General features: G+C 44.8%; 1 protein-coding gene across 3 annotated transcripts; it reads right to left on the minus strand.

Moving 5' to 3' along the window:
* Window positions 1–6,436: 6,436 nt before the first annotated feature.
* Window positions 6,437–23,084, minus strand: LOC149353906 (uncharacterized). 3 transcript variants are annotated; one of them, XM_089582972.1, is made up of 6 exons: window positions 22,540–23,084; window positions 21,564–21,642; window positions 20,918–20,992; window positions 16,542–16,672; window positions 10,830–10,938; window positions 6,437–6,504 (listed from the first exon to the last, which is right to left on the minus strand). In XM_089582972.1, the coding sequence occupies exons 1-6, from the start codon at window positions 22,553–22,555 to the stop codon at window positions 6,459–6,461; spliced, it is 456 nt and encodes a 151-aa protein (XP_089439098.1). In that variant the 5' UTR covers window positions 22,556–23,084; the 3' UTR covers window positions 6,437–6,458. The 3 variants fall into 3 exon arrangements, with proteins under 3 accessions (XP_089439098.1, XP_089439097.1, XP_089439099.1); XM_089582971.1 differs by having other exon boundaries at window positions 21,564–21,645; XM_089582973.1 differs by having other exon boundaries at window positions 6,437–6,509; window positions 21,564–21,645.
* Between the last annotated feature and the right edge of the window lie 751 nt (window positions 23,085–23,835).

The raw sequence follows: 23,835 nt of genomic DNA on the forward strand, positions 1-23,835 counted from the left end.
AGCCCATGAAAAGATGGCGCGTTCGCACACCTGCTGCCAGTGTGTACAATTATCGCAGGGGACTGCGGATAGAGCGGAAGTGTCTGTCTCGCGCTACCTCGGTTCCGGCAACTTTCCCCTCAGCCTAGCGTCAATCGCTCCTCAGCCTTCACGGACAGCAGACGTGTACGCTCGGTGGTTCCTTCCCACCTCCCTGCTCTTGGATTATCTCCCTTCGCCTTCTGGGCGTACACTCACTGGTCCGAATGTGGTGATGTCGGAACTCTAAAGGATCTGCTTTGCTCATGCATAACAAAGCGTAACGATGCATAGTGGTGAGCGCGCTAGCTCCGCGACTTCACATATGATATACTAAGTGAGACCTCACGTCATTTTTTTTATGCGATCGCTTTCGAGGCAACCTACGTTTACGTGTCTCGATTCTGGTTCAGAAGTGTAGTAAATTGCAAGCAGCACTGACAGAGTCCATTATGCTCCTGTCGAGGCCAATAAAGCCAAACCAGACAGCGTCTGCCTCGTAAAGCACTTCGTCGCAGGAAACAAAAACGAAACGCCAGCACTAGTTGGCAAAATGAAACAAATGTAAAACCAATAACATGGTAGCCCAGCTATACTAAGCAATTAAGCCCAGATGGTCGGCACTGCGTTGGAGCCGCTCTCGATGGCTGTTGTCCAGTGGCAGCTAACGCTGAAAATTCCTTCTTCCCACTTTAAACCATCCTGCGAATTCTTTCTCCACCAACTTTTGAACATGGGTTAGTATGGAGGCCTCTGCACAAGAGAAGCAATACTGTGAGAAAATAAAAAAATTGGCCAGCAAATTTTACCCTCGAAAGCTTGCATATATTTGGCAAACAACAGTTTAAAAAAATTCATTCAGATGAATTAAGAGCCTCAGGAGTGTGCGGAAATCCAATTTTTACTTTCAGAGAAAATTTCACGCCCTCTTTATCTGACAGATGTGAAAACGATTTTCAGTCTCTTTCGGAAGAAACCTAGAGAACGCGATGATGCAATGCGTTAAGCAGGAATTATATGAAAAAAAAATCAAACACAACGGTACTTGCTTACGTAAGGCTTCTTCAGCTGGAACCAAAGTTGAAACAAGAGAGAGCCTTTTTTACTTTTATTGGGTTATATTACAATTGCTTATCACTGAAAATTTCTCAAAGGAACATTCAGACTCGCCCTGCAAACGCCCACTCCTCCAGGGCAGGACAAATCACTAGAGTGCGTGGTGGTGAGTCCGAATCCCGTCGTCACCCTGCGTAGAAGAACGAGAAGTTCTTGAGGCTGCTCAGCTTATTCCTTATATACATGACTTGCAAGAAAACAATGTCTGTCCATGTTAACAGATTGAGTTTCAGAGGCGTTTTTGTCCACACAGTATTTAAAAACTGCCGCAACTGGCTTGATTCAAACCCGAATACGCCAATGCGCTATCTTTCCTGTATGTTGGGTGCTATCCTTGCACAGCTTTTATTAGGTTAAAGCCTTTTATGCCTCATACTGTCGGTGGCAGCCCTGTAGGCAGCCGTGCACGTGGCCTGGGTTGGCAGGTGCGGTCACCGGTGGGACTTGTGCGATTCAGGTTCCTCTTCCTGAAGATCCTCCCGCGACCAACCATGAAATTAACCACCGCCTGCCAGATTGCATGAGGACGCCATCTTTTATGGGTACCATCGAGTGTCAACACACAGACGGGTTTTCGCTAAAAAGGGGAAGTCAGGCTTACGCTTAAAAAATCGGGGCCGAAAGCGTTAAACGCTCTCTATCACGTTAATACTTGCTGCTCAACCGTAAAGCGCACTGATGTACCTTTTACGGTTCTTAAGAGAAAAATCTTAGGAGTAATTTAAACGCCTTATATTGAAATGAATTCAAGCGCACAGGAACACGCACAAGAGGAGGAACACACAGCACAGGCGCTAACTTCATCTGATTTATTCGCAGGTAAGAGAGCGAAAATATATACATAAAACGAGACATGCGCAGTAAAGAAACATCGTCATATCACGATGCGTGCTCAATGTATCTGTATTCTGCCTGCAAAAGATTAACTGACGTGTAACTCACACAGTCATGCCCGAAATTCGTGATGTGAAAGGCTTCTAATAATTCACGTGCCGTCTTATCACCACCTCTGCCAAGTATCTTTATCTCCTTCAGCCGCGGCTCGCACGCTCTGCAGTTCGCACAATGGTCTGCCAAATGTGTCCCTCCACCCCTTAATGCCCGCAAATGTTCCCCCGCCCGATCAGTGACACATCGCCCAGTCTGGCCTATGTAAGCCCTACCGCAGGTCAAAGGTATCTCGTAAACGACACCGGAACAGCAGTCGACATATTTCTTTGAGTGCTTCTTGCTGCAGCCACTCTTCTTTTCCGCGCATGAAATGCGTGAGCAAAGTTGGGCGAGTTTCTTCGGTGCGGAGAACACCACAGGAACGCCGTGTGGGCTTGCCACTTTCTTTACATGACGGGCAACCTTGTGGATATACGGAACCACTACTGGTTTGAACGAGTTCCTTTCCAGTACGTTCGCTTTGGCGAACATGACCTGCTTGGTTTTCCGAAGTAGGGCCTCGGCCACAGAAACAGTGACCGCGCAGGCGAACCCAGCCATAAGTAGCCGGTGTACTTGCTTATTAAAGCTACACTGCATAGCATGCGGGCACGACTTCGAGAGAGCAGACCCCAGGCATAGGCAGGCAATAAACCTCTTGACAGTTTTCGATTGAGCAGAATCAAAAGGTAAAAGCCCTTTTGTGCCCTCGCAGCGTACTCCCAACATACATGATCAACTCCTATAGTAAAATTGACGTATAAAAACTGCAACGAACCTTGTAAAGAGAGTTCGTACGTAAATCTCAATCCCCTCCCGTTCTGCTGAATGCTCTCCAGGATGCTGCCAACTGCGTGGGTGTAAGAAATGTTGTTTGGTTTTTCAAAACAATAAGAAAATCGTCTACATATCTAAAAACTTGCAGCACTCTCTTCCCATTAAAGCTTTGCTCAAGGTCGCGGTCAATAAAAGCTAAAAACAGGTTACAAAGCACGGGGGCTACGCAGGACCCAATGCAGATCCCTTGTCTCTGACGATAAAATTTATTCTCTAAAGAGATAAAAGTAACACCTAAATAAAATTCAAGAACGCGCATAAAATTGTCCACTGTAAGACCACATGAGTTCTGGAAATCCACCTCTTCGCTTTCTTCTATCGCGCTCCTAAAAACACCGAACAAATTCTCGTGGGGCACAGAATAAAACAGATCTTCCACATCTACAGAGAACATATACCCAATTTAAGAAATACCATCGAGAAACCGTACAACCTGTAGCTAGTTTTTTTTAGTGAAGGGGTCATGGACCTGTAGAGAGCCTAGGTGTTTCTGCTGGTACCTACTGAGGACGTGCTGCCATGTACCGTTTTCGCTTACTATACACCTGTCGTGTCCGGTCGCTGTGTTGAATGCAGCGAAAGACGCACACGGTACTTTAAGACTTCGTTTATTTAAAGCCGATGAGGGTGCGACCAGCGTCGACCGAGGCAGGAGCCGAACTGGCCGCCCGAAGAAAGGAGGGAGCGGAGAAGCGTCCACGGGAGGGAGTGGCTTCCCAAAACAGGAGGAGGATGCGGGGGCGCACCATGGGGGGGGCATCTGGCGACAGCGTGCGACGAGGGGCAAGTGGTCGTTAGGAGGAGGATGCGAGTGGTCGTTAGGAGGAGGATGCGGGGGCGCACACACACAAAAGCAATAAGGGGACACAACACTTCCTTCCCCCTTAGAAAGTTGCCTGGTATCGTGCAGGGGGTCGGCGCTCACGCGTGGAGGCGCGCTGGCTTTGTGCGCTCGGGGGAGAAACACTTGTAGGCTGGCTGTTGTTCGCTGTGTCTCCTAGGTCTGTCCTGGGCGAAGTCTCTTCTTCCGGGAAGAGGTGCCAGGCTATGTGGGAAGATGGTGCACGTGTTCTCTCCGCTGGCGGACAGCTCTCAGACGGCGTCGTAAATCTACGCAGCTGGTTGAGATGTCGGCGTGCTACTGTGCCATGTATGTTGACGAGCCAAGAGCGCAGGCCTATGCGTCTGACAATTGTAGCTTCCTCCCAGCGTGGCTTTTTCAGAAACTGTCGGGCGAGGACGCACTGCCCCTCATTAAGCGTGCCGCAGCGCGGAATTGCTTTTTCTTCCCGTAACGTCTCTGCCTTTGGCTCGGGGAGGATGGCTGTGAGCTGGGTTCGCATTTCACGCTCGAACATCATTTTCGAGGGGGTCTCGCCTGTTGTGCTCTGAACCGTCGTGTGCTGCTTGAAGAGAAAGCGCGCAAGGCGGCGCTGCAGCGAGCCTGTCTGATCTCTTTCAAGGGCGCGTTTTAGCTCGGCTACGTAGCGCTCGGCTTGTCCGTTTGTCGCTGGGTGGTAGGGGGCCAATGTAACTGATGAGATCCCGTTGTCGCGATAAAACTTGAGGATCTCCGCAGACACAAACGGTGTTCCGTTGTCCGACACTACCTTGCGCGGCAGGCCGAACGTTGCAAATAGTGATCGGAGGTTGTCAATGACTGCTGCCGAAGTCGTCTGTCCCATTTGCCTTATCTCAAGCCACTTTGTGTAGGCATCTACGACCACAAGGAAAGTGCAGCCCTCAATTGGTCCTGCAAAATCAATGTGCAGTGTGTGCCATGGTGTGTCTGGCTTTTCCCATTCTGGGACAGGAGCTTTCGGCGGGGCGCTCCGGCTGCTCTGGCAAGGCTTGCATTCTCGCACCACTGTTTCGATGTCGTTGTCAATGCCAGGCCACCACATGTAGCTTCTGGCACACTTTTTCATTGCAACGATGCCCCGATGTCCGGCGTGGATGAGAGACATAGCTTGTGCGCGTAGTTCTCTCGGCATCACAACTCGGGACCCAAATATGATGCAGCCGCGATGGGTGCTCAACTCTGTAGCTCGCCTGCGGTAAGCGTCGAAGTTGTCCCCTTTGAGTTTATGCACGTTGCCTTGTTGAACAGCTGTGTAAACTAGCCGGAGAGCTGCGCACTTCTGCGTAGATGCTGCAACTGTGCCTGCTGTAAGCGGAGGTTCTGGCAGTGCTTCGAACATCAGAACGTCTCCTGGTGGAAATGGTTCGTCAACAGTTGCGTCTAGTGGCAGACGGCTTAGCGCATCGGCGTTTTGATGTTTACTCCCATTGCGGTAGACCAGAGCGTAGTCGTACGCTGAGAGTTTGATGCACCAACGTGTCATTCGCGGAGACAAAGTTGGTGGCATAGGCCTTTGTGGTCCCAGAATGCCCAATAGCGGTCGGTGATCGGGTATAAAGGTCACCTTCCGGCCGGCAATGTACTGGTGAAAATGTGTCGCCGCGTAGACGATGGCTAGCCCTTCTTTGTCAAGTTGCGCGTAGTTGCGTTCTGCTTGCGACAACGTACGTGAGGCGAAGGCGATGGGAGCTTCCCTTCCTTGCTCGTCAGTTTGCGATAGAACCGCGCCGACTCCGTACGGTGATGCGTCGCAAGCCAAAAGCAGAGGCTTCCTTTCGTCGTAGTGGCGGAGGACTGTACATCTTCGAATCAGGTCTTTCAGGGCATCGAATGACTGCTGATGGCGTGGCGACCATGTCCATGTCACATCTTTCCGAAGGAGTTGGTATAAGTCGTTGGCCACGGTAGCTCTTTGTTCCAAGAACCGGTCGTAGAACGTCAAGAGTCCGAGAAAAGCCTGTAGCTCCTGCTTGTTTGTTGGAGCTCGTGCTTCTGTGATCGCTCGCACTTTGTCCTCGGTAGGGTGAATGCCTTCCGCATCAATTCGGTGTCCCAGAAATTGCACCTCTGGCACCGCAAAACAGCACTTCGATTTGCTTATGCACAAATTAGCGTTTGCTAGCCTTTCGAGAACGAGCTCTAGGCGCACTGCATGCTCTTCAGTGGAAGTGCCACTGATGATGACATCGTCAAGGTAGACACAAACTCCTGGGATGCCCTGAAGCACTGTCTCCATGAATTTTTGAAATATGGCCGGGGCTGCAGCTACGCCAAAAGGCAGTCGCTTGACTTTGCCCAGTCAAAACGCACTACAGGAATTTACGACAGAAAACTTCTGTAGTCTGTCGTATTTTGGGCATGTAGTATTTGTGTAGTCTGTCTTCTGTAGTCTGTAGTGTCGTATTTCTGTAGTCTGTCTTCTGTAGTGTAGTATTTCTGTAGTCTGTCTTCTGTAGTGTAGTATTTCTGTAGTCTGTCTTCTGTAGTGACGTAATTCTGTAGTGTCGTATCTCTGTAGTCTGCCTTCTGTAGTGCATTTGTGTAGTGTGTTGTATTCCTGTAGTCATTACTAAGTACGCTTTATTTGTCAATTAATATGCAGCTACAGAGCACCAGTCTCACTCTGAACATTCCATGCATTCCTGCAGTACAGCCAGGCACAAAAACACCTCATTTGGAGCAAATTGACTATTTATTACATATATACAGAATTTTTCTTCAGCAGGTCTCTCTTGTTCAGACTGTCCTAGGTGAAGAAAAAGAACAGTGATATATATAGTATGCATACACAACAAACGCATGCAAATGTTACAAAAGTCATAGTGGAATCTTGATTACGCATTCCCTTTTCATGCAACGATCCACATTTAACATCAAATTGGCACAGGCCCGACGTAAACCCATAGGAATAATGCATTAAAAGCCTCAATTATACAACTGAAGAATATGCACACCCCGCTTCATACGATGGCTGGTGGGAACCGTCCGGAATGGGTGAGACATTGGCATGCAGAGCACTTTATTGACAGAAGTGACGTCAACCAAGCTGACGTCACAGAAGTGACGTCAACCAAGCTGACGTCACAGAAGTGACGTCAACCAAGCTGACATCACAGAAGTGACGTCAACCAAGAAATCAAGATGCAGACGTGCATGCAACGTGTGACCAAGTGCATCATGACCTGTAATGACGGTTCTGCCAACGGCTCAGACTGAGTCCGTGCATGCAACCCGCATCTATCAGTGCGAGGCGGTCCGCCTGGCCCGTTTTTCCGAGCGCTTGACTTACGAAGACGTTGGGGAAATAAACCACCATAAAGTTATTGTAGAGGCGGTAAAGAAAGTAGACATTTCTATGATCACTGGTGGCTAGTTCAAAAGCGCTTCCCGCTACAGCTTGAGTAAAGCACAGGTTAGGCCTACAACGCCAAGCAAGCGGTGTACTGTCAGCCGGCAGAACGCACATTACTGCAGAAATCGTGCCAAAGGTGAACATTGCGCTTTCTTTTTTCCTTTAAGATACGAATTCTTAGTACAGATAGATACTGCTACCTGCTTCTGCGTAGTGACAGCGGTTCTAGAGAAAGTTTGAACAGAAAGACATGTCGCTGGCACAGCCGTATACTGTGCGCTGCACATCTCCGAAGGGTTGGAGTAGTCATATTCCTGGCGCGTCGTTCATATAATTTTTTCGAGATTCATCCGACATCTACATAACGTGCAGGAACAGAGCGCTCGCCTGCCTTGTCTAAAGCCGCCTCTTCCATGCTGAAAAGCCTGGCTGCGCGCCGTCTCAGAACAGTCTCAAAACATGAGCGCAAAGGGAAGATAGTTTACTTTAGATGACCAGAAAATAATCACAAGGATGCTATCTTCAATAATGCCCCGTGAACACTACAAAACACTCCTGATCCTTGCTTTTATCCGTCTGCTAATGTGGTCCATAAGTGCTGTAACAGTCTGGTTCATTTATTCAATAATTTATTTATTCAATTTATTCAATAAACCCCTAAAGGCCCTCAATCGAGGGTATTACATAGGGGGGAGCAATGACACGCAACACAAAATAATATTGAGCAAGCGCCAATGTGCTATACATAAGAACAGAAAGCACATGTAGAAAACAAAAGAAATAAACAAAAACCTGTAGTATACATTGTAATTTACAGAAAAAAAAGAACAGATAGTGTTTTAGACGCATAACAACCGCAGGAACAAAACAAAATAACAAAAAAGCTGAATGCAGCATGTGGTACAATCAATTAGTGAAGCTAAACAGACATTTGGGTAAGAAGGTCCTGAAACTTATTAAGATCCCGTTCAGAAGCGATGTGTGATGGAAGATTATTCCAGTCGACTATAGTACGTGGTATGGAAGAGTTAGCAAACGAAGAAGTGTGGCATGATATGCGTTTAACTTTCAGCGGGTGGTCGCGACGTGGAAAAAACGATTCAGGTGATTGAAAAAAATCGTCATGGAGCAGAACATGATGGTAAAGTTTATGGAAAAGGGTCAAGCGTGATAGTTTGTGGCGATGTGATAACGTATCAAGTTCGGCGCGAGCCTTTAGTGCGGTGACGCTAGTATGACGAGAATAATCAGAAAAGATGAATCTAACGGCACGGTTTTGCAAAGATTGCAAGTCATCAATAAGGTATGCTTGATCCGGGTCCCAGATGGCCGACGCATATTCGATTTTAGGCCGTATTAAGGTAACATATGCTAGTTTTTTCAGGTGGAAAGGCGCTTGTTTAAGGTTACGTTTTAGAAGACCCAGAGAGCGGTTAGCAGCTGCAAGAATATGGCTAAGATGGTAATTCCATGTTAAATTAGACTGAAGGTGTAGTCCCAAATACTTGTAGGAAGTAGAAAGTTCAACCGGGTTATTAAGGAGAGTAAGATGTTGGGATGCGACAAGACTTGCGAGTGAAAGAGACAAGTTTAGTTTTAGAGGAATTAAGGGTCATTAACCAAGAAGAACACCACTTACTAATGGAATCTAAATCAGTTTGCAAAGATTGGCGGTCAGAGTCGTTAGAAATGCTACGGTATATAACACAATCATCAGCGAATAATCTGATTTTGGATGATACGCAGGCGGGTAAGTCATTTATGAAGATTAGAAAAAGTAAAGGACCCAAAACGCTACCCTGGGGAACACCGGACGAAACGGGTGAGGAGGACGAAAGATGATTATTGACAGAAATGAACTGAGATCGGCATGCAAGAAAAGAGCTTTAACCCAGGCAATAACATCGGAATGAATGTTCAAGTGGGTTAGTTTGAGCAAAAGTCTGGAATGGGGGACCCGGTCAAATGCTTTAGAAAAGTCAAGGAATAGCGCATCGACTTGTTTGCCTGCGTCTATTGATGAAAAGAGGTCGTAAGTGAAGCCGGAAAGTTGAGTGTCACATGAGAAACCCCTTCGAAATCCATGCTGGTATTTGAATATGATGTTGTGGTGCTCAAGATAGCTGATAATATTAGTGTAAACAACATGTTCCATTAGCTTAGATATGGAGCTAGTTAAGGATATTGGACGATAGTTGAGAGGATTAGAGTGGTCACCAGATTTGAATATGGGTATTACTTTAGCTATGCGCCAATCGCTAGAAATCGATCAAGTTGATAATGACTGAGAAAAGAGTGATGACAATATACTCGATAAATGCTCTCAGAAATGTTTTTTAAGAATCTTGTTGTTAAAGCCCAGAGGATCAGAGCTATAAGTTAGTTTAACATTATTCAGGAGGGATTTAATTCCTTCGTCATCAATAACTAATTGGGCATAGAAACCTCAAGAAATTGATCTAGGATGGGAGCTGTAGCGATGTCTTCTAAAGTAAATACGGATGAAAATGCTGAAAGAAACATCTGAGCACATTCGGGTGCAGGAATTGGAGTGTTATTCGAGTCAGTAAGGATAATGTCATCAGAGCTGCGGGGATTAATAACGCGCCAGAATCTACGTGGGTTATTGGTGATGATTGTTGGCAAAACATTGCTGAAGAATTCCCTGCGGGTTTTTTTTAGTAATACTTGGTATTCTTTATCGCTTTGCTTATACCTTTCAAGGGAATGAGTAGTTCGATGCGCTTTGGCTTGTCTGTACAGACGTTTTTTCTTATTATTAACTCTACGAAGCCTGAGATCAAACCAGGGTACACTTGGGTTGCACTTTATCGATATAAGAGGAATGCAATCATTGATGAGGTTAGTAAGTGTAGTTTTGAACAACATCCAGTTTTCCTTAACAGAATGAGAGGACCAATCAGAAAGGTATTGCACTGAGAAGGTGGTTAATTCGGAGTTCATTTTGTGAAAGTTAGCCCTGTTGTAGCATCTTATCTTTTTTGGAACAGTTGTTCTTTCGCTGAGCAGATAGTTGATGTGCCCGGTGATAATGTCGTGATCGGAAAGGCCTTCATGATGAATGATATCTGAACAAATATTTGGGTCACTGGCTAGGAAGAGGTCCAGAATGTTTGAGGAATGCACCGATGACCGAGTAGGTTGAGAGATAATTTGAGATAACGAAAAGTCGAGACACGTCTGTATGAAGGCATGGGCTTCTTTGTCACTAGGAGGGGCAGACAACATATCCCAGCTAATGTTGGGAAAATTAAAGTCACCGAGAATGAGTAAAATAGAATTCGGGAAACGTGCACACACTTCACCTAATATGCGATGCAATTCTTCAGCAAAACCGTCACGCATGTCAGGAGGACGGTAAAATACTCAAATTATAAGGTTAGCAATGCCGCATTTCAAAAAAAAACAAACACACATTCAATGAAAGAGGTGACTATAATCTTAATCTTCTTAATAAATATAATCTTCTGTGCGTCATCTGAGTAGTCGACTACCCTTAAGCAGAACTTGGGTAAAGCAGTATCTCACTATAGTAGGCAAATTCCAGTGAGATTTGCAGGTTATTCCAGTGCCTAAGTGTACCATACAGACAGTTAGGAAATACAGTCAAGTTTACGAGTTTTGTAAGCACATGAGCTTACCCAATCTATTCATGCATATAACAAGAGACTATTGGCTTGAACAGCTACTTACTGCCACAGGTCACAGCACTTTTGTGCCAGGTAGCGCGGGACCTTCTTGTGGCGCTTTTGGAGATCCTCAGCTGAGCAACCCTTCAGCTTCAAATAGTGCCAGAAGGAATCTGCACAGATGGGGTAATAAGTAATGTTAGTGTGGTTGAATATAAAAAATGAGATGCTGAGGCAGTGATCGAATAACGAGCATTCATACACCTAACATAGGTTGTCAGTTCGAATCCGTGCTGCGAGATAGGCTCTAACTTAACTAGTAAGTTTATGCTGCACGACAGGCTGAATCGTATGACACCACCTGGTACATTCATGCCAAACGGTTCACACACAAATTTTACACGAATGTCGAGACTAAGCAGCCAGACTTTAATGCCTGCCAGACAGATATACATATACCGATCGATATAGTTTAGTTTCGAGCTGTGGTGTTCGAGCATCACACTGCCACCTGCTATTATTTTATTCCATTATGTAACCACCTCGGCTCCCATGGCAACTACTGGGATACACTGCTGCATTGGAGGCTGCCACCATGGGTTCTATCCGCGGAATTAGCACAACTCTGAGGCTTAAAACGCAACCAGGCTCAGAACACAACACAATGCTCTAAAATTACTACCTCGGGCTAATAGCTCTGGGAACAAAGGTTCACACACTGGTGCATAATATTATACTTCAGATACACCCAGCAAAGCAGTAGAGAGAAAAGCCCTTTGATGAATAACAAAATTTAGCTGGAGTTTAAAAACCCACTTGCACTCTGCATAGGTTTGGGACTTGGGGGAAAAAGAGAGGTGCAGGAAATTGCAAAGGTTTTCAAGCAATTTCAACAAAATTTCAAAGATTATACAGCCCCTGAATTAGGGATGGCATACATCAAAGTGGTGACAAATGGAGTGACAAAGTTTCTTACACAGTGTGTGCACTGATGAGGAATGAGGAGGATTTAGTGTTTATCTGGAAGATTAACAGCGAATAAAGTTTACTGCACATCTCTGCTGCCTATGAAAGGCTAACCGCCGAATTCAGAAGTGCGCCTCAACTCGATACTCCGTCTCCACTCTGTGGAGTGGAGAAAACAACTGCTCTTCCATTTGATGGGCAGTTAGGATTGAAGAATGCCACTCGGCATTTCTTCAGACAAGGAGCTGCTCTAGAGACCTTCCAACTGCCGTCCCTCGAGAAAGCATGAACGGCAAATGAAGATGAGAATAAGGCGAAAAATTGCCTTTGGCTACAAAAAAGCAAGGCATGGCTATTAAGTGTCTGTTTTATCACGCTGCACCACCTTAAGAACACAAAGAACCTCACCGTTTATTAGCCTAGTAAAACATCTTTTGCAAGCTGCCTGACGAAAGCAACAGAGAAAAACTACCGGAAACGCTTGCACATCTGGCAACCTTTGCCACCAATGATGTAGTGTCTATGTAGGCATTTACGAATGGTGTAAAAACTGCCGTTCGTCAACTTGTGGGAGGTTTCGCTGGCCTGCAGAGGCCAGCGGCGAAGCTGAGAAGTACAAAAATGGATTTGGATTTATGGGGTTTAATGTCCCAAGTGAGTCAGGCTATGAGGGATGCCAGAGTGAAGGGCTCTGATAATTTCATCCACGTGGGGTTCTTTTACGTGCACTGACATCGCACAGTACACAGGCTTCCAGCATTTTGTCTCCATCAGAATGCGACTGCCGCGGCCAGGATCGATCCTGTGTCTTTGAAGTCAACAGCTGAGCACCGCAACCCCTGAGACTGCTTCATCATCAAATTATGCATTACATAAATGACACTGCATCACAGAAAAGGACTAACAGTCATGGCCAAACTGTAGTTACAGCCAAAAGTTGGCACCGTGAACCTGCTCCCCACATCCAAAAGCTTGCACTTCAGGCCAACACACAGGAATCAGATTGTCTCCCAAACCCCATGACACTGCCTCCCAAAGAAGGTGGCAGCCAATAAGTGGGCAACAAAAAAGTAAACTGTGGGTAACAACTTGAATGTCTTGCATCACGCTACAAGGTGATGTGAAATTTGAGGAAAGGCCCCAAGAAGCACATACTAATTTTTTTAGGTTTTCAGAGCAATCTTATCCCTTTAAATGCCAAATGTTTTCCTAAAAAACATACCAGAAATTTTAAGCAATCAATTTTTTTGTGTACTTCATTATTCTTGAAGCCACTTCATTGCATACACATGGGTGGCTGCAGAGCAGTCAGCTCAATGCACCGATTGTGGTTGACAGCACTCAGACAAGGGACAGAAACAAAAAAGACGATGGCACAGGCACTGAACCTAAACTTTTTCCAGAACTGCCGACATACTGCATAAATACCCACACCACAGGCACCAACACGCACCGATTTATGCACTCGTGGTAACAAGAAGTGGTATGAGAAGTAGTGGAAAAACAACAAAAGCTAGAAGCAAAAACCAGAGGACACAGCACAGGATAAAACCAGAACAAGGTGAGAGAAAAATTTATAAGCAAGTCATTTTTAAAAGACTGCCAACAGTGGATAGGTTTGACCAAAAGAATATTTAAGAACTGGTCTTATAAAATGGAACTAAAAAACCTTATGCACAAACACAGACCAAGCGCAGTGAAAAAAAAATGAAGGAGAAATGGCAAGAAAAAACACGCAATAGAAGCAAAATGGTGATTGGGTAAGCAAACGAGAATTGAGCAACAAGCGAAGGTGAAGTGTGCTAAAAATTAAAAGGATAAAAAGGGAATAAAAACGCGCATGAGCCACAAAGGTGAAGCCAACAGTTAAGATGGTTAAAAGTGGAAGATGACGTACAGTGAAGCCGAGAGATAAAATATAAAAAAAGTGAAATTCAATAACCAGTATGAAGGCAAAAATCAAGGAAAAACACCAAAAGAGGGAAGTTGGCGGAAGAGGCAAGGCATGTAACACACATGTAGAACCACGGCTAGATCAAGTACGTCCACAAAGAAAGGCAATCCTCCGAGTGAAACCAAGCGTGTTCTTTACATTCACCCCGGAGCCTGAAAATCTCTGCGGCTTCCACCATTGCATTGCGTCAGCTTATTACAGGGCTCTATTAACACAGTGGCTTTCTCGAACTTTGGGCAGCATGGCTTTTTTGCGTCCCATTATCAGCAGTGGACTTGCAGGTACCTAAGAGATGTACCCGATAAATCAGTGTAATGCTCTCTTAGCCTTCCATTGATGCCAATGTATACCTTGCAGCAAGAAAAAGGGATTGAGAAACCACTTCTTGTGCATGCCACTAAGGGTTTCTGTGCAATGCAGTGCAGCCTGTTTCTTTTTTCTTTTTCATTGACGATCCTAGAGAGGTGTGATAGGTGATGGGGGGGGCGGCAGCAAAAAAAGCATCTACTCTATCTCTCGATTTTTCTAAAGGTAAATTTCACAGAACCTTCAGAAAATCGGAGAGAAAGCAGGAGTAGACATTGTCTTTTCTGACCCCCTAGCACCTATTGCAGTTGCGGAATCCTAAATGAAAAAAAAAAGACGCTGCACCACGCAGCACAGAAAACCCTTAGCGCCATGCACGGAGGGCATTTAATCAATCCTTTTGTCTTGCGGCAAGGTATACATTGGCATCAATGAAAGGATAAGGGAGCATAAGATTGATTTATCAGGTACATTTCTCGGGAATCTGCCAGTCGGAAAGAGCAAAACCACAAAACTATCACACAGAGGCAGGTGACAACACAAGGCCGTACTGACAACTGAAAATTTATTGAACAGCAGTGCTTATATAGACAAGTCACGTGTGTAATCTGCAAACAATCGTAAAGAGGCAAAAAATTCAATGGCAACCATAGAGCTGAGCAAATATGACAATCACCTGCTCAAAAACGAAACAAAAACAACCGGGGGAAACACAGACAGAAACGCTAATTTTCCTGAAAAATGAACACAGTAGGCGTGCTGACACTTATCTGGCTCCGACCTCAAGATGGCAACAGCCTCGAGAATTTCTCTTTCCAACTGCTCCTTTCATCATCCAATAATCTGTGTGCAGTTCAGTTTGGGATAGCAGTCTACAATGAGACAGTGAGTGGGACGGCAAATGCCTCCGGGTCTACTCAAGGAACACGCATACTCTTGCAAACAAATGTGTAAACATCTACCACTTTGGACGATATAAAACTGGCCACAGCTGAGGGGAATCTTGTACAACATGCCCGTTGGCGGTACTTTTTGAATGCCTCATGCCATGTGCAACGGGGGTGGTGTACACGATTCCTCTCAGCTGTGGTCGATTTTATACCGGCCAAATTGGTAGATGGTGAAACACTCCCTTGCAAGAGTATTAGCATTCCTTGGGTAGGCCCGGACGACCTTGCCTGCCTGTCCACTGTCCCAGTTGTAAAGACTGTTAACCTAAACTGAACTGCACATTATTATTGGATGAATAAAGGGCCAGTTGGAAAGAAATTCTCAAGGCTGTTGCCATCCTGAGGTCGAAGCCAGATAGGTGGGATAGCATGCCTTCTGTGTCCATTTTTTCAGAAAGAATTAGAATTTGTTTCCCTCCCTAGGTTGTTTTTGCAACGATTGTTTGCAGATTACATGCGCAACTGATCCATATGAGCACTCATTTCTTCAATAAATGTTCAGTTGTCGTACCACCTTGTGTTTCGCCTGCCTTTGTCCCATCCTGTTTTGCGGTTTTTCTAACGATTACCAACCAACTGGCCTACAAGCACGTCCTTCTAAATCTGCAAGTCCATTGCCAAAACTGTGACCGAAAAAAGCCATGCTACCCGTGTTCAAAAAAGTGCCATTGTGTTAAAAAAGCACCAGAATAAGCTGAAATGACAAACTGGTGGGAGCCGCCGGGATTTTGAGGCTCGAGGATTAATGGGCAAGAACACCCTCGGAAAAAAAGATTGCCTTTCTTCAGGATCTGTTTGACCTAGCCCTGGTTTTATAAACATCTTGCATGCCTTGACTTTTCTGCCAACTCCTCTATTTTCGTGTTTTTGTTTGCTTTTATCTTTATTACTAATTGAATTTCATATTTCGATATTTTATCTCTCTCATTTTTACAGTAGCTCATCTTCCTCCTTTAGCCATGTTAATTCTTGGCTTCACCTTTGTTGCTCATGTGCATTTATTCCCCTTTTATTCTTTCAGTTTTTTAGCTCACTTCACCTTTGTAGACCAATTCTTGTTTGCTTGCCCAATCACCATTTTCTTTTCACGGCATGTTTTTTCTTGCCATTTTACTTTTATTTCACTGCCCTTGATCTGTGTTTGCATGTAGTCTTTTAGTTCCGTGTTATCAGACCAGTACTTAAAAATTTTGGTCAAACCCTTCCACTGTTTCACGTGCTGGTGGTCTTAAAATTGACTTGCTTAAAACTATTCCTTTAACCTTGTTATGGTTTCATCCTTCCCTGCTCTATAGTCTTGGTTTCTGTTTCTAGTTTGTGTTGTTTTCCCACTATTGGCCATATCACTTACTTGTTACGAGTGCATAAAATTGCCACCTGTTGGCGCCTGTGTTTTGGTTATATATGCAGTGTTTCGGTGATTCTGGAATAAATCTGTAGTCAGCACCTGTGCCCTCATATTCTTTGTTTCTGACCCCAGTCTGTGTTTCTAAGCTCTGTCAACCACAAAAGATCAGCACCAACTAGACCGACAGCTTGTCCTATTCAAGCTCAATGTGTACTTTTCAAAGAAATGCTATGGCGAAAACACTGTACTTACAGTAAAGCCTGCTTGACTGAGTGAATACCACTGGCAATTCGCAAATTCCCAGCCTGCTCCTGGTTGCTGGCTCAAGCCGCACGCAACTTTGTGGCTTGCCCGACTTCCACGCAACTCTTGGTCCCTTGAAACTGAAACATAGAGTGATGAGTGAGAGATATCAGATTTGATATTCTTGCACTGCTGCAATGACTAAGAAAAAACGATATTTTCCATAAGAACAATTATTATTTCACACTAGCTTCGCAGAGTAAACCTCGTTTATCACGACCTCGTTAACACTGACATACTGCACAGTCCCAGCCTGACTGCATCTAGTTCTATGGTGTCATATGCTTGTTAGCTATGAGCCCTTGGCCTTGCACCGGTTAATACAGACAACCTCGGAACGGGCAATCAGCTCCGAGCTTTTGAGTCATAGATACTCACAAGCTCAGTGGTCCCAGGGGTTCTAGAAATATTGGCAGGGCGACACAGTAACAAGCATTCCGCACCAGTTGCTCTCGCTTCATTGCAAAAAACCTCGCACAGCAGACCTGTCCTCCATTTTGCAGTGTGAAAATAATCAAATTCAAAGCATGCACACAAAATGTGGACCTCTCTTCGAACAGAGCTTCATAAATACGGGTATAATTATTGTAATTAAATCTACCTGCAGTTTTCAATTTATCCTAAAATTTTATGCAACTCGACGAGCAATAAAAAGGAATTAAAATAGCCAGCACTGTTTAAACAATATAGCTACGAAGAAATACGAGACGTATCCACTACACCCCAGTGGTTCTTTAGCTTCATGCATTATCAATCTACACTTTCTTACAGGCACATTTGCACGCGAAAATGGGTTTAACCCAATCTTGATGAATCTTTCTGGAATGCAACAATAAGAAGAAACCAGTTTTACTCAAAAACAAAGGGCCCTATACACTGCATCACAAGGCGAGCTAGGTGCACTTAAGTCTACAGCCCCTTCCAGAAGTCTCCAATTTGCCTGTCCTCTAAAAGGATCCCTGTCCGCTGCTTGTCGAATTTTGCTATCCCGCCTTGCTAGTTCTCCCACTGCCCTTCTCAAACTCTTGGAATTCTGTTGCTCTAGCAGATCATAAGCTATTGTATTATTTTTTGTTTTAGCACTACACACTCCATGGCAACAATGCTGGATAATGTACTTTAAATAGGTTTGTAGAGCGTGCAAGTGGCTCGCAGCTTGACGAAGAGGTGAGAAAAAAACGCGGAGCCTGACAAATAGGTGCGAAAAAAACGTGGGTTATTTGGAAGAAATGGGCTTGGGCAGGAGATGTAATGCAAAGGCAAGATAACCAGTGGTCCTTAAGAGTGATGGAGTGGATTCCAAGAGAAGGCAAACGTAGCAGGGGGCAGCAGAAAGTTAGGCGGGCGGATGTGATTAAGAAGTTTGTGGGGATACGGTGGCCACAACTGGCAAAGGACAGGGTTAATTGGAGAGACATGGGAGAGGCCTCTGCCGTGCAGTGGGTGTAGTCAGGCTGATGATGATGACAACCTTGTGAATTTGCCTCGCAACAACCGCTGCAGCCTGATATTTTGTAGAGCAGCACAATGGCCTTCATTTTTTGAGTGGTGAAGTATTCAGCATTTTGTTTCAACCATGAGTGTAAAGGGAAGACGTTTTACGTTGCACAAAAAGAAAGGAATTACATGCATACTGGGCTTTGGAAGAATTCCCTGTGGACATTACAAAACACTGCCATCCTTGCTTTATCTCTGCCAGGTAACAAAATTCATTATTCTCCAAATACTTTGGACAAAGACAAGCTGCCGTGCACTCATTCGAGCTCAGTGGACTTTCCCTCAAACCAATCTTCAGTAAATAATATCAGGATTAGGCAAAAGTAACTGTAGTGTATTTCAGTGAGTCAGCGCCTTTTACAGAAAGTTTTGGAAACAGAAAAGTTTATGAGCTTTGTGAGCACATGATGATTGCCCAATCTTCCCATAGGCAATTTGCCCATAGGCAAATGGGAAATTTGCCTTCCTATTCAATTTATGCACATTCAAACGATATTTACCGCTGTAGGCCACATCAGTTCTGTACCAGGTAGCACATGCCAAAAAAAAAGCCTCGATAGCGTAATAAGTAATGTGTGGTTGACTATAGAACTTAAAATCTAGGCCATATCTCTTGGATCTAAGCTTGACATATTTCTGCATAATACTATACTGCCGATACAAAAAGCAAAGCAATAGAGAGAGACAGAGGAAGTTTACTAATGAAATGAACAAAATATTTAGCTGGCACTTAAAATCATTGACCTGTTACTCAGCATGAGGAAGGAAATAAGAGGGAAAGACAAAGGAAAACAGGTGCAGAAAATTGTTAACGTTTAGAAAATAATAAACAATTTTTGGAAATGATGTATCCATTACTTTACTTGGTTTTAAAGGGTTTAATGCCACAAAGCGGCGCAGGCTATACAGGGCGCTATTGTAGAGGACTGGAAAATTCTTTAGGTGTGCTGACATCACACGGTACCTAGGCCTGTAGCATTTCGTCTCCATTGAAATGAGAATAGTAGAGCTGGAATCAAAACTGGCTGGAATCGAACCTGCCTCTTCCGGGTCAGCAGCCAAGTACAATAACCACTCAGCCACCATGACGGCTCCCATTTGGGGTGACATGCATCAATGTGGTGACTGACGGGGCTGACAAAGTTCACTTCAGAGAGGGTGTGCATTGATGAGGTTATATAATTCAATTCTCCCTATGCCACATAATTAGACAGGTAAAAATTTATTATGAGCATATGCTGCCTATGGCAGGCCAAGAGATGTAAGACACAAAGCATATGTCCATAAAATGAAGGCAAGAGCACAATTTCCTGCTGTGAGTAACCACTCCACTATCCAAAAGGATAGCCAGCTTCTTTAAAAAATGTATGTCCTGCCTATGTCTATTTATGATTCCCGCTCAGATTTTAATTCGCATTTATTTCCAACCAACTCAGTTCTCTCCCAATCTCTTATCATTAACCCTATGATTTTCCTGAGTGGTTCAGCGCACTGTTCTCAATTTTAAGCCTTTTATAGCGTACCCCACTTTTCCCGACAGCTTAGCAAAGGCAAAGCAGTTTAAAATTTCTTTTTGAGCATACTGCAAGGTGCTGCTCGTAACTTCTGAGTGCATGCCTAAGGCAATAAACCCCTTTCTTATTCTCCCAACCATTTCTTTCAAATGCTCTATACTTGTGCATGACCTGGCCGAGGTGTATTCTGTTTCGACTTCCAGTACCTTACTGCATTTCATAAAATGGCCTCTTTCCTGATTATTAAGTATTGATTTAGCTCTCATTTTCACACTGAGTACTGATGTCCTCAATCATTTGCAAGAATTCATCACTTATACTACAACTCACCACTAATACTACAATAACATGAAATCAAATATAACTGAGCGGTTCTCCATGAGTCTTCGCATTTCCTGAACCAACCCGCTGCTATGCAGAGAGGGTCACCTCATCTAGCATCATCACATCTTGTTCAGGGTATGTGGGTTGTGCAAAGTAAACAACCGTTGATTTCAGGTCACTGCAGTCAAAACTACAAAGTAGCTGGTGCAATGAAATGTTAGTTCTAAGAAGGTCTGCTCGTTTTTTTTATGCGGGCCCAAGTGAACACAGGCTAAACTGCATGCTGTTTGATGTCAGTGCAGGATAAAGATCCCCAGGTGGCCAAAATTATTCTGCAGCCCTCTGCTACGGCACCTCTTTTCTTCTTTAACTCCCTCCTTTATCCCTTCCCTTGCATCATGGTTCAGGTCCTTATCAAGATGTGAGACAGTTACTCTGTCACTTACTTGCCTCAAAATCCAATTTTAAATTTTTCAAGGATACTTTCAAGAACGTAGAGGTACAAACTGTACAGTAAAACCACATGCTACAGCAATAAACCAGCAATACATCTGCGCTGACAGGAGCTTGCCAAGTACACTGCAAGGATGCTATGCCACGCAAGATTTGGTGTCATCATACAATGTTACTTTACTGACATTTCAGTGTACAAGCAAGAAATACCATTAAAGTATTATTGTACAGCACAACGTTTTTAAAAGATAAACGAACATTTTGGCCCTTTTAGAGGACACACATGCATAAAAGGCAACAGGTGTGGAATAGTCACTGCACCTGAAGCAGGCTCAGCTTTATAATAACAGCGCAGTGTCAAGAGCTACATGTGCGGCTATATTTCGTACAAATTTGCAGTTCATGTAATAAGCTGAGGTACTGCTGTAAAGTGCATGTAGAGTTCTGCATGCATTTTTAAACACAGCAGTGAGCCTATGTTGAAAATATTTTTCAAAACAGGCAGGTAAGGTATGCGTAACTGAAAAAGAAAATTACCATGAATGGCTTGGAGGGATGGCACAGCTGAAGGCAGGAAGCACGCATGGCCCAGCAGATGCTGGCAGCTGGCAACTGCAGATAAATACGTCCCAACCAACAGCTGTCAGTGCCAGTGACAATGTCATGAATGACAACAAAACAAACTGTCGACTGCTTCAGAAACTAAAATAAGGTATTAATATAGGAACACAAAAAGCAATGAGGTGGCCCATGACAAAATAAATAAGGAGATTATATGTGAAACACCCATACACATTCTTTGAGTACATTTACATGACTGTCATAACCACAATGAAAGATGAGCTGGCTGGAATACCGCTTTATTTTTATGCATGATGAAAAGAGCCCAACTATTCGAATATAGCATGCGCAGGCTTTAGTTAATTACTATTAGGGTGCCTTGCACCAGCGTCTAATGTATTCTTAAATTGAACGTAGCAACCAGTCGACCAGTTTACCTTGCATAAATGAGAAGAGAGAATGGAAAAGGCATGAATTCAATAGCAAGGAGCCCAATATCTCACGTCACAACTGAGCATGATACGAAAATTAGCAGTGCATTTAACAAATCTGCACACAAATAAAAACAGCAAAACATTTGTCGAGTGGCAATGGAAGTAGGGGCAAGAGAAAAACAAAATACCGAAGAACACTGGTGAGTGTGGTGCAGGGAGGTCTGTGGGTAGGGTTCCGTGCCTGGGAACAGTTCCGAGCGCCGAGAACTGCTGCCGGCAGTCAACCAAGAATAAATAAGAGAAAGTGAAAATGAATAACAAACCATCACCAATTGCGAACGACCTGAAAGCGGGCCGCATAAGCGAGGCATACAGCAAAAAGCTTGAAATCCCAAATAAGTGTGCAGTTGCATCCCCAACAGTTCAGTGCCCTGAAGGAGAGGAAGCATGGACGCCTACAGTTCAGGGAAGACACAAGAACGACCTAACTGACATAATATTGCCAAATTCTGTTCCAATGGGGAAGCACAGATAAAAAGTTTACAAATGACTAGTAAATCTGCGCCAGCCTTCCACATGCGATCACTGTCTTCGAAAAAATTTGCATGACGAATATTAAGAAGCACTGATCCGATTAGCACCAACACCGAGCAAAATCATCCGGCGTCTATTCGCAGTTCGCCTAGCGCGAGTGCTTCATCGCGCAGCACTGCCGCTCATAATAATCTTCTAAATAGCACAAATCCATCCGATGGGTACCAGCCGCGAGCAAAATCGCCCGTTGTCAGTTCCCTTGCCTGTTGTCAGCTGTCCAAGCAAAAGCGCTCTCACCCGCGGCACTGATCGTCGTCTTCTACGCTGTACAAATCCATGCCAGTTGAATGTAGTAAACATTGTAGTTTTTCGCAGCGCTGCCAAGCGACCGCATAACTCTGCTGTGATCTCTGGTGGCATTTTTATTTACCACGGCACCCGAGTACTAAACGCAGAAATAGACTATGAAGCAACACTTATCACGCAGGCTATACGCCCGTGCTTTTCTGGCAACGCATTATAGCTGAGGCAACCGCACGCAGACTGTCTCCACTGCCATCCCTATATAGCCGCACACTAATAACGCGTGCGAATACAGATCAGTAATAGAGAAGCGTTGACGGGACTCACCGATCATGCAGCTCATCCAGGCTTAGTAAAACCACGCCGTCGTCTTCATTGCCTTTCCAGGTGACAAGGCGTCGTAGCGCTGCCTTTCTTCATGGCTTTGCCCGTCCAAACACACCGATGTTGACTGGGCGTAATACTCGTCGTTGGCTTCCAAAACACGCTTCTGTTCTTCACACATGTCCGCCGCACAAACACTCAAACAATGCCATGAAAAGCCAAATAACACAAAACGTGAAACAACGCACGCATGCCATGGCGCCGGCGGAAGCGGCTTTGCCCTTGTTTTTGCGTCGTTGAAAAACTGCAACTAAAATGCGCTTTTTTACTACTAATATTTAAATTATGTTTAGAACAAAAATAATCTTGATTTTTTTATTAAGTGTGAACACTAAAGCACTTTTAAATACTTTTGTTGACTTGACTTTTGTAGAAGCTGCGATCCTGTGATCCCATCACCCAGGGTGCCCCGGATGTCCTAGCAGACGACGGAGCAGACGACGGCGCAGACGACGCTGTTGACGGAATGAAATTTCGTTTGCTGCCAGCTAAAATCTCCTAATTGCGACAAAAAGGGCAAAGAAATGCACCGTATCTCAAGCTGGTGCATATCACGGATATGTTGGACGTGAGCGGTAGGACTGAGAGCAGCTGCGATGCATTACTTTGACTGACGCGGGCATGCTCGACGGAGATTTACATGAAACTGAGAGCTTAACTGTGACCCGTACAAGCGGATTACTTTGATATCAACTGCTTTACGAAACTGCGCCGATAGTTGCGTCACACTTTAGCTGATACGCAACAGCGGCTCGCACTCGCCGCATCTTGTTCGCGCGTGTACTTTCACAATTGAGCAAGAGCCCACATGGAAGCCGATAGAAGCAACTGTGTTTTCGAGTTCAGATTGTTCCGAGAAATACGAGCAGCTTGTTTTAGCACGCACTCGAATTGTAGTTCTCAGCCAGTGCGTCACGAGCGGTGACGATGGCGTCGATGACGAGCGTAAGAATCACCTTAAGGTGGCCGCAACGAAGCCGGTATTCCAAGCGTATGTGCGCTAAAAGTTGTTTACCTGTGCTGCAAACGAGGGCTCAGTCGCAGTCCAGCCGCTAGCTGCTCAGTTTTCCAGCCTTGCGAGCCCAAGTCGCATGTTGCTGAGCATTGAGGGAGCCGAGCTTTCAGCAATGACACTGCCCGCGAGCGCGCCGAGCGACGAAGTTTGCGCTGCTCCCTGGATGTCGTATTCGTCGCTAAAAAGCCTAGCAGGTTTCATATCGATGCTAGAGCTGAGAGTGC

This window comes from Amblyomma mixtum, chromosome 3 (assembly GCF_055824585.1).
Source record: "Amblyomma mixtum isolate Tamu chromosome 3, ASM5582458v1, whole genome shotgun sequence".
Lineage (NCBI taxonomy): Eukaryota > Metazoa > Arthropoda > Arachnida > Ixodida > Ixodidae > Amblyomma > Amblyomma mixtum.

What these genes read in the sequence shown, in the direction of transcription:
- LOC149353906 (XM_089582971.1), bottom strand. An exon ending in ACACTCACCAGTGTTCTTCG is followed by an intron (nt 20,993 to 21,563) that starts GTATTTTGTTTT and finishes ATTTATCTGCAG; the next exon opens with TTGCCAGCTGCCAGCATCTG. An exon ending in ATCCCTCCAAGCCATTCATG is followed by an intron (nt 16,673 to 20,917) that starts GTAATTTTCTTT and finishes TCTATGTTTCAG; the next exon opens with TTTCAAGGGACCAAGAGTTG.